Source organism: Octodon degus, unplaced genomic scaffold (genome assembly GCF_000260255.1).
Source record: "Octodon degus isolate 3935 unplaced genomic scaffold, OctDeg1.0 scaffold00012, whole genome shotgun sequence".
Taxonomy (NCBI): Eukaryota; Metazoa; Chordata; class Mammalia; order Rodentia; family Octodontidae; genus Octodon; species Octodon degus.
The window spans coordinates 9,609,931-9,621,497 of NW_004524588.1; the positions used below are offsets into that span (position 1 = coordinate 9,609,931).

General features: G+C 38.6%; 1 protein-coding gene across 1 annotated transcript in view; it reads left to right on the forward strand.

The window, feature by feature from the left end:
• The window catches only part of Pik3c2g (phosphatidylinositol-4-phosphate 3-kinase catalytic subunit type 2 gamma), a 379,694-nt gene that overhangs the window by 361,000 nt on the left and 7,127 nt on the right, over positions 1 to 11,567 (forward strand). The window contains exon 35 of the mRNA XM_004626203.2: positions 9,458 to 9,583. Coding sequence (XP_004626260.1) covers positions 9,458 to 9,583 — 126 coding nt within the window. The remainder of the gene's footprint in view (positions 1 to 9,457; positions 9,584 to 11,567) is intronic.

The following is an 11,567-nucleotide window of genomic DNA, read 5'->3' on the forward strand; positions in this document are numbered from 1 at the left end:
CTCAGCCCACCAGGGGGCGGGGCTGGCTGGCATGTGGTGCTGGGGGATTGAACCGTGGTCCCTCTGCTTTGCGAAGCTTGTTCTAAGTAGGTGCTTTAGACCACTGAGCCATCTCACCAGCCCCAAAGGCCTACTTTTCAAATCTAGGAAATACTCACTTATGGTAGCTATTATTGTTGTTGTTATTATTCTTGTTGCTGTTGTATGAAAAATAAATACCTTCTATACTCATATGAAAATACTGATGGGTTGCTGGCATATCCTTCAATGTTAGGATATGTTATTTACTTCATACACAGTTTAGATTATGTGCTTTATTTTAACCAACATGCTATTCCTCCCCCCCACACACACACACACCCGCTGCCAGTTTTGGTAATATAACTAAGTCTCCAAGACCCAATTTATTTCTTGCCCAAAACAACAATAATAATGGCCAGGGAGATGGCTCAGTGGAATAAGTCTCTCCCTGGAAAAAGAACAATAATAGCATTAAAAGCTGTTTGATATGCTATATATGATCTGGGGCAATAAGTGAACTCAGAAATGGCATGGTAAATTATTCATCCAACTAAAATAATGGCATTTAGAGGTCAACATTGTGCACAAAGAATTACTAATTTGCGGGCATGCATTTTAAGTTTCACTTAAAATGAAAACCAAGCTACAAATCCCGTTTTCTTCACTCTGTAGTTGACAGTGCAGAAGTCTTTCCACATGTGAATTCTAAGAATAGCTTCAATCCTTCATTTCTAATTACTTCATTAGTGGAACCCTTTTAAAACTTATTTTTTAAATGATTCTTCAAATGTCACTAAAATCTTTTCAATGTCTGGTAAATTTAAGAAATATGAAATCATTTTAAAAGCTATTATAAATACAGTAGTGCTTTCAAAATACCCAAGTTGTGTTAACAAGACCACCCACATATATTTGACAAAGTAGTGGCATGTTCCAGGCATATGAATCCCTCTGGAGGGAATGTTTTGGATCAATGTAGATACATCCAGCCTTCAGCCTCACCCCAGATGTCCCTGTTAGGCATCTCTCTGCTAAATGGAAATGCCTTAGTCAGTGTAAGCAGGATAAAGGAAAGTGTCTGCTTATTCTGTTTCTTCTTTGTACTCCACAAAATAGCCAAGATGGGGTGAATTTAGACAGTTGAGAACAGCCACAGAAATATACATAAAAATACATATTCAGCTCATACTTTACCATCTGCACAACCTTCAAGAAGTGGATAAGCCATTACCATCTCCTTGGAGATTTAAGTAGCCTATGGTGCTCACTGGTTAATGAACTTTCTAGAACTTAAGGAAATGAAAAAAAAAAATAGGTGAAGATTGTCACAGCTGGGACACGTAGCCTGAAGGAAAGAACATGGCAATGGGCGGGGGAGATGGCTCAGTGGAATAAGCCCTTCCGTGGCAAGCGCAAGGGCCTGAGAAAAAAGAACATGGCAAATCAGAGGGCAAGAGTCCTGGTAAATGGAAGGAAAAGGAGGAAGATATCTGTAGATTCATTTTGGGACTGGGAGCCTGCAATAATGTATCAGTACAATCCAGCTCCAGTAGAAAGGGTAGGAATGGGTAAAGTAGGATAGTAAGTATCTGTTGTCTAATGTGATTTCAGAGATAAATAAAGTCAAAGCTTCAGAAATAGAGTACTGACATATTGGACATTACAAAGTCAGTATGTTGCTCATACTGACTTTGCTTGACATGATTACTCCTGATCAGACATAAAACTTAATTAATCTTCAAGAAAAAAAATCTGCCAGAAGTATGTCTTTGAATGGCTAGTTATTCAAGATAAACAGCTAGGACAAATTTCCAAAGTTTGAGCCCAAGATACATTCAATTCACTCTTCTATGGATCTTTTATTGTCTATTATTATAACAAAAAATGTGGTCATAGATGAGATGAACTACTTCAATGAAATAAATATTAATTCTTAAGTTTTATATTGCATTATAAATAACAATTCATTAAGGAATTGAATAATTTCAAAGTGCTAGAAATTATTACACATTTCATTCACTCAGTCATTTGATAATCACATATAATCATGGTATATAATTAATTGACCCTCTCAATTAATGACTGACCACATATATAGGAGTTGTCCCATAAAATTATAATGGAGCTGAAAATTCCTGGTAGACTAATGAATGCACTTGTATAGAACAGTCAAGAGGAAAAAACTTCAAGGAAAAAAAGAGTTCCCACCCAAATTTTCACTGTGAAAGAACTTAGCAGAAGCTTTTGCAGGCATTAACAAGCTCCTTTAAAAGTTTGAAAATATGGGCCTTTTCATTAATAGAAAAGAATGTTCACACTGCATTACCTGCAAGCAAAATACCATGAGTGTATTTGTGGAAAGAGTGAGACTTATAATCTCAAGCAGGAGAGCTTCCAGGAGGCATTGTTCTCACAGAAATGACCATTCTGTGCATGTTACTGGCCCTAAAAACTTCCCAGCGGGTAAGATATGGAGATGAAAGGCAGTCACCCTGTTGCTCCTAACCCTCAGCTAACTGTTTGTTGATTTTGCTTTTAGCAACAACCAAAAAAACCCTTTAATTCAGATGAGAGAAAGAGAAAGAGACAGATACACAGGCAAACAGAAAAACAGAGAAATGACATAAATGTAGCTTTCAAAGATGAATCTCGAATAGAGTTGCATTAGCCAATACTCAATATAGCAAAGTCCAAAAGACTCAGGAGGATCTTCTGCTAAAGAATGTCCAATCTTGTAGGGAACATGTTTTACCTATAAAATTGTGGGGGTTTTATAACATAAGAAATGATAAACTTTTTAATAGCAAAGTCAGTATGAGCAACAATAGCAAAGTCTGAGCAATTTCGCATTACCTTCTGAGCGCAGTAAAAATACCATTAAGAACTCTGCAAGAGTGTAGTGATATTACTGTTCATCAATCCACTGTAAATCAAGAATTCTCTAGATGACATGAAGAAACTTGCTAGATGGGGTGGAGCTAAACTGAGAACTTTGTATCCCCAAGCTTTTTTAATTTTCAGGTCAGCACTAAGTTTTTATTAAGCTCTAAATTAAAGCCAAAGGTTTTTTTTAAAAAAAATCCCAGGGTGAAGCACTTAGACAAGTAGGGGTTATTTTAAAGTAAAATTAAATTTGCATAAACATAAGGGCAAAGAGTATAACAAGAAATATTTGATGAAGTGACAGTTAGTCATTTCTTTAATAAGATATTTATGATCTTTAAGAAACAGGATAGGATTCCAGTAAGAAGGGAAAAGTTGATGTTGATAAGACAGCTACATGGGGAGAAAAAACAAGTTTCTCTTAAAGATTTGAGAAATCAGTGTCTTCATTTAAAGCTGTTAAAGGACAAACGAAACCTGCTGCTCACATTGAATGCAACCCTGGCTTAAATTGAAACCTGTGCTCTTCTACCATTCAAAAAGCTCTAGGATACTCAAGGACCCTTTCAAGGACACTAACTTGAAAACAGAAGTCCAGAGCTTGAGTGCCACTACATGCATGTGAAGACTGAGAAACTCCTTGTGTACTTCAGAGTTTATTCTGCAGGCAAGAGAGAACCCTTGAACATTTTAGATAAAGTGAACAAAGCAGCTTCATGGGAAAGTTAAATATACCACAGAAGGAAGGAAAAGAATGAATTGCAACAAGACTTAAAAGGAATTAAAATCCAGTTATAATTCAGGAATTACAATCTGTACAGCCAGATGAACTGAGCGGGAAGTGGGGTGGATGGATCTTGGTGTAAAGTTGGATTTGAGCATCAAGAACAAGGGAGACAGTAGGGGAAAGAATATTGTTCAACAGAAATTTAATGAACTGCAAAACTCTGGTTCAGAGTAGTAAGGAAGGATAGAAGATAGATGTTGATTAAAGTTTATCATGTATCACAATACCAAGAGGAAATTCAGGTGACAATATTGAGAGATCACTAGTGTTCCTTTAGAAACTAGTATTTGGGAGTCATTCTAAATCAGTGGATCTCAAATGAAGTCAGTTGTTCCTCCAAGGTCATATTGCACAATGTCTGGAGACATGTTTTGGTTGACAAGTAAGAGGATGGTGTTTCAGGCTTCTAGTTGGTTTGGGCAGGAAGGATGGAAAAACATACCACAATGCACTGAATAGCCCTCTCTAACAAAGAATTAAATGAATTAATCTAGCTCTGAATAGCAACAGCACCAAGGTTAAGAAACCCTGCTCTGTATAAATGTCCTAATGTGTTAAGGATAACTTGTCAATCAGTGCATACAGTATGTTCATGTATAATTTATAGGAAATAAAAATAGTACTAGCATTTCCTGAGTCTTGCTCTTTCTCAAGCACTGTCTTCACATTGTAAGCTTATTTTATATAATCTTTAAAATCCACAGAGATGAACCTCATTTTTAACTTCATCTAGCAGATAAGGAAATTTGTCCATTGAAAGGTTCAGATTCTTACATATCAATATTCACTAGCGAGGCAAAACCAATGAAATATGGACAGGGATGATCCAGTTAAAAATCTAGATATAAACAGATCTATTATGAGAATTTGGCTTATGATATTAAAAGAGACTGAGAAATTCTACCGTCTGCAAGCCTGATATCCAAGGAAACTGGTGGTTTGGTTTTAGCCAGTCTGAAAACATAAGAGCCAGGGAAACAGATGGTGAGTCCCAGTCTATGGGCAAGAGATGACCTATCTTAATCAGGCAGCAAGAAAATTCACCCACCTTTTCCATTTTGTTGAGTTCAAGCCTTCAAGTTATTGGACAATGCCCACCCACTCTGAGAAAAGCAATATGTTCCCCTATACAGATTCACCTTTACAGGTATATCAGGAATGTTTACACCAGTATCTGAACATTTCAGTCAAGTTGACACATAAAATTAATCACCTTCCATTCATCACTCATTAACTTGGCACCTATATGCATCTCTTTAACTATAGCATTTAATCTCCAAATAAAAACAACAAAGTCATAATCTATCTGTTGTGATACAACTACACTGTGTTCAACCAAAACTTACTAAACTTTCCTCAGAGAAGGAGGAAGAGCCCTTAGAGATGTCTACTTTCCCCCTTGTCATCCTAAGCTTGAAAGTTTTACTTAAATGCAATGATATAAACACAATACATTTTAGGTTAGATAAGGAAGTAAGAGAAGAAAAAACCAAAGATATCTGCCAAGTACACATGCAAATTCATGACAAAAGAGGAAATAGTGAACTTATTCCTCATTTCTGTAACTGCCATGTGGTTGTTCTTGGTGTTCATAACCACTTTCATTTATTTAGTGTGCTCATTGTCTTCACAGTTCTTTTCTGGACTTGGAAACTCATTCATTCCTGAACAATATGGACTATTGATAATCCTGCTTGGTTGTGTGGTAATTTACCATTGCCTTTATCATAGGATATGTAATATTTGGATACCCTAAAGTGTCTCCTTGCTTTAAACATAGTCTTCCTTATTTCCCTGAAGGAGTGATAGTCCTCTTTCCCCTCAGTGATAAGAATCAGTCATCATAGCCTGCACTATAACTCTTTTATATCTGGATTTAGAAATGAACTTATAGTTCAGTTAAATCACAGCTATATCTCCTAGCAGAAGCATTTCTCCCTCTTGAGCTAAGATCTCTGGACCAACAGAGCAATAAATTCCTATGATAATGGGAAATAGAGATGTTGCTTGCAGGTCACTGGGTATAGTAGTGAATGGTTCCAGTTCCTTTTCCAGCTGTTGAACCATAGACCCACGAATCCTGGCCATAAGAGAAGTAGTATTGTATGTAGAACGCAAGTCAATGTGTATGTAAGCCCCCCAGAGAAGTTTTTGCAGCTTTTCAAGATATCACTGCCTTTCTAGCACTGTAACTGAGTCTACTATTAATGGGAATCATAGATAAGAGCAAGTATTTCAAGATGGTGGGGAGGAAACATGGTGACACCAGTAAATGTAATTGCTTCCTACCTTGGAAGTGAGTTCCTGGATCAGAAGCAATGCTGTGTGGAGCATCATGATGGTAGGCAAAGCATTCTGTAAGTCCAGGAGTGGTAGCTCTGATACAAGCATGGAATGTGGGGCAGAATCTCTATGCTAGCAAAAACAAGATGTTGCCCTTTCATGATGGAAATATACCAATAAAATCAACCTGCTGCCATTTAACTTCCTGACTTGAAAACAGTGTCATCTTTGGGACTTGGAGTCAGTCCGTCTTTAGTAGATGAAAAACCCAGCCATGGCCACAACCAAGAGCTTGGTAAGCTTAAGCCCAGGAGGCCAACCCCATACAAACCTTTTATCCCTACCACCATGGCCATTTCATTCATGAGTGCACTGAGCAATGACAGGGTGGCTTGAAAAAAAGGCTGAACGGTGCCCCTAGAATGAGTGATTTTATGCACGTGATAATTAAAAGCATTCTCTGCTGATCTCACCCTTTGATAAGCATTTACATGGCACACAAATATATTCACAGCGTTATTTCCATTCAGAGACATGTAGCCACATATCTCTTCTGCAGATTGCTATATCAAAAATTCTTCAACTATGTTCTTCTGAAGTCCATGACCAGACAGCCAAACCATGGGCCATAGCCTATAAATCAGTATATAAACACATCTGGTCATTTCTCTCTCCAAGAACAGTAGACTCACAGGTGCACTGCTTGAAGTTCTGCCCACTGGGAGAATTTCCCAAATCACTGTTCTTCCAGGATGTCCCAGAATGGGGACATAGCACTGCAGCTGTCCACTTGCAGGTGGCCCCTGTGTAGCATACAGAACCATCTGGAGATCAGGCCTGGATCTTCTCTCCCTGTCACCAATCAAAGGGAACTGGGGAGATTAGCACTAGTGTGTACAATGCCTTGGGTTCAGTCCCCAGCTTGAAAAATAAATCATAAGGAACTGCCCAGGAAGCCACAGGTACAGGCAGAGAGAAAGAAGAAAGAGTAGCTGAAATGGGAATCATGGGCATTTGGAGCTCTTCATGTAATTTCTTGTGTGATCAGGGTCTGCTCAAGCCTGGTCACATATATGATGCCATTTCCGTTTGAGGAAAGAGTATACACTCAGCTTTGTGGCTGCAGGATCAGATAACACTGAGTTTGTGATGGAGAAATAAACACATACACACTTCAGAGGCCCATGCTTAAGTATTCAATCTCTACTAAGGCCTAGTAATAGGTAGAGCTGTTTCCAAAGTAAAAGTTTTTATCTGTGTATGTTGGCAAAGGTTTACTCTAAAATCCTAGATCTATGATGCAGGACTATGACAAAAAATTGATTTGATATGATTTTTGATTCCTCATGCTGTTATGTCACCCTCTTAAATATGTATTGCCACACATATTATCCACGTTTTTGCCTGTAAAAATCAGAAAATGCAAGTGGTTCCTTTCGGATACAGCACACATCCTATGGATCCCAATTTGCATCACACCTTTAAGAGTCTGCTAGACTTGAGGCTACCTATGGATCTAGAAGCCAAGAGAGATGGGGAAGATAGGGTGCTGAGGAAAATCAGTGTCTTACACAGCACTTGCCTCAGGCGAGGCCTTTACTGCTTCCACAGACAGTGCAGGATTAATACTTTCAGACAGGGATAGAAAACCAATAGAAGGCCACTTCCACTGGCAAATAAGAATCAACACCCCATAAATTCTCATCCCAGCTTTCAAGCTCCCCATTTTTTTATTGTGGAAACCCTTCCTGTAACAGCAAGCACCCAGGGAGGTTGTTGGACATGTAATTCTAACAGTGACAGGATGAGATGGTGCACTGTGTTTTAAGCATCCTCAGCTCTGCAGGGCACACAGAGATATTTAGGTATATACCTGGTGCTTGACCATGCAGCAATCTCACAGACACACCTGGAGGTGATGTCTAATGAGATGTTGGGGCATTCGCTAACCCAATTATGCCCACACACAACATTAACCATTAGTCCTGCCCACGGCCATGTACCTGGCAAATTTAGGAACCAAGATTAGGAATCAAAAAACCTATTTGCAGGAGTATGACTTCAGCACTCGATTGGAGCATTCAGTGGTGTTAGGTATGTTACCGCAAGTTCCACACTAGACCAACATGAGCAAAGGCACTTTTACCTCTCTGTTAAAAAACAAATCCACCCTTCTGGATAGTAATTTTTATGTCACTGAAAATTATGCTATTGATGGACTTCAACTGAATAAAAGTCATTTATGTGTAGTTTGTTTTCTGATATCTTTTCTTGGGTACCCAAAAGAGATATAAAATTAAAGTTAAGAAGGATGAAGATGACATGCTTCAAACCTCAAAGTATATTTGTTAAAAATCACGGATTAGATAAAATATAGAAAAAAAATAAACTTTATGGCCTTAAATCACTCATCGTAAAGGTAAATTCTATGAACACTTCTCATTCTGTCAAAATAGGTATTCTATGATTTAGAGTCTGTTAGTCTCCCCTGGGTGAAGATAACAAGGGCTGATCTACTTCCTTCAAGTAGGGTGATTTCCAAATTTTTGAGGATGTGAACTCATTCTTCAAATTATATGTTAAGAAAGAGAAATAGCCATCATACAGTTGAAGGAAAGTTGGAAAAGAAAACTGGGGAAACAGGGAAGATGGACAGAAGTCTAGAGAGACATTCACCTGGCTTTACTACTTGGGCTGCAACGTGGGCAAATTTGCAACTTCATAAAAATCCAACTTGAAATTGATCATCCAATGTATTTTAAAGTAACTTAGATGAGCAAGTTATTGTAGATATTCTTAAACATTATGCATGTTAAAATAGTAGGTAAGAAAATTATCATGCATATTTTATGTATTTATTTCCGTATTTTAAATTAGTATCTTAAAGTTGTAGATCTAAAAACTATTTGAGCAGCCAGGGAGATGGCTCCATGGAATAAGCGCTTCCCTGGCAAGCGCAAGGACCTGAGTTCAATCCCTGGTTCTGAAAAAAAATTTAAAAAAAAACTATTTGAATAAAATTGCTTTAAGATGTGATATTGTACAATGCCAGCACCCATATCACTAAATGCTACATCTCATGTATGTGTTAAACTTGAATATTTTTTGGTTTTCTAGTGGTGTGTTGTTATTCCAAAGCCCTTAATTCCAGTCTCTGCTTGAAGCTCATACTCACCTCTTGCCCATAGAGGTCAATCATGCAAATTTAGATTTCACTGCTAAAAAATTAAAGTAAATTATCTTTAATGGACTTTTAGACATACTTCTCTGGCACTTCATTTAAAATGAACAATTTTTCTCTCTTGAACTGCAGTTGAGATTATCTTTGAGCCATGATGTATTTCTTTTGATTTTCCCCTTGTTTTCTGATAAAGCGATGATAATAAATCCTCCTCCTGCCTTTGGTCTGGATTCTTAGTAGCTGTGTATTTGTTTTCTTTGAGTGCAACGCACATTAATATTTATAACCATTTTCCTTTGTAGCATCTCCCAGATGGCTCTGCTCCCAGCGCACATGCTGAATTTTATCTTTTACCGTATCCCAGTGAAATTCGTAGAAGAAAAACAAAATCCGTTCCAAAATGTACCGACCCCACTTACAATGAAATTGTAAGTATGATTCATCTCCTGTCCAGTCGTTCTAGGTTTTTCTTACCATTTTTTTTTTTTTTAGCTTAACAACTGAAGATGGGAAATTTGCAGCAACTGGCAGCGTTATTCTGTGAAGGAACTGCATGTCCCAGAATAGGCACAGTATGCTGATCACTGTTCGAGATGCTAAGGAACTGGAAACTACAGATACTGCTTTCAAAGTCCTTATGTAAAAATGTCAAATTGTGGCAAAGCTCCAGCAAAAGCGCAAGACCTGTTGTGCATGCCAACACTGTCTCCACATCATCTTGCTTTCTCTAACCTTCAGCTCCTTTACTTGAGTTTCCTTATCCCATAATTTTATTCTAAACTCCCTGATGTATAACAGCAAATCTCACACAATCTCTTTTGAAACACCAAAAGCACAAGTAAAATACAAATTAAGTTAAAGCACATTAGAAACAGGCTATAATTCATTAGTGACATACAGGTTTAACATTCAGTCTCCTGACTTCTGAGACAGACCCCTGTGTTTCTTCCCTCAAGTCCACCCTCTCTGTTTCTCCTCTTCCTTTCTCAGTTGCTTGCCTGCTCCTTCCTGCTGTCTCACCCAAGCATGTGCAGATGCTCCACCCAGCAATCTTTGTAAGACCAGAGCACCCTTCTTACCTTAGCATCTCTACAGAAATTTCATTCCCTCTCTATCACTTCTTCCTCTCACCTCATTAATCCCCATTTACCCTTTAATCCTCTGCAAATGTGGATTCTGACTTTTCTTTTTAGTGCTTTATTCTAGTGACATCAGTACATTTCTAACTGCTAAACTCAGTAAGTTTCAGGCTGTCCCCACCCAGCCAGGAGCAGAGCACCAGTGACCTACTGCCTGCATTCTATTTCTTGAACTCTCCCTCTCTCTCTCTCTCCCTGTCCCTCTTCCTCCCCTCCCCTCCCCAGCCCCTCCTCTACCCCTTCCCCAACCCTCTCCCCTCCCTCTCTGTCTTCTCCTCTCCCCTTTCCCCTTCACCTTCCCCTCTCCTCCCTCCCCTTCTCTTCTCCTACTGGCTTTCACTGTCTGTTCTCTCCTCTTCACACACACAGTAGGGTTTGCCCTATCAATAGGTTTTACACTCTAGGATTACTCCAACTACAAATCAAAAATGCTAGGGAACAACTTGCATCTGCACTAGACTCTTACAGATTTTTCTCCCTCATTATTCTCTAAAAAAATGTAGTGGAACTGCTGCTTACACCAAATTCACTGTATTGAGTATTATGAGTAGTCTGGAAATCATTTGAGACATGCTGCCTATGCACAGGTAGTATGCAAACACTGTGCATTTGACATAAAAGACTCGAGGATCCTTGGATTTGGGTGTGCTCCGGGAATCCTGGATACTAATGGATAGCCCTTGATGTGCTCACCACTATCTTATGAGTGTGTAGTTATAAATGTTATCATCTCTATGTAAGCATATCTGAATTAATTCTTCAAGCCCAGACTTGCTTCTCAAGTTTTCGATCTGCACATCTTCTTGATTCCTGGAGAGCTTCATTTAATGACTCCCAGGCACCTTACAGCCAGGCTTCCCTCTGCTCTTTGCCACATCAAAGACATACCTTCCAATGACAGAGAGGCTGTGCTGTAGTCTCTTCTCTCTCTGCAGTTTCAGTTATTCATGGTCTAAAATTATTAAGTGGAAGGTTCCAGAAAGAAAGATAATTCATGTGCTCTAAGTTTCATACCATCCTGGAATGAACATGTGATGATATCTCACAGCATCCCACTCCACTCATGTGATGCAGGAATCGTCCCTGAGCCCAGCATATACACACTTCGTACGTTGCCCACCCATCAGTCACTTAGGAGACTTCTTGGTTATCTTTGATTCTGTCACAGTATCACAGTGCTCAAGTAATCCTTATTTTAATTAATAATGGCTCCCAAAGTAATAATGCAATGGTGCTGGCCATTTGGATATACCAAATAGTCTGTAAAGTATTG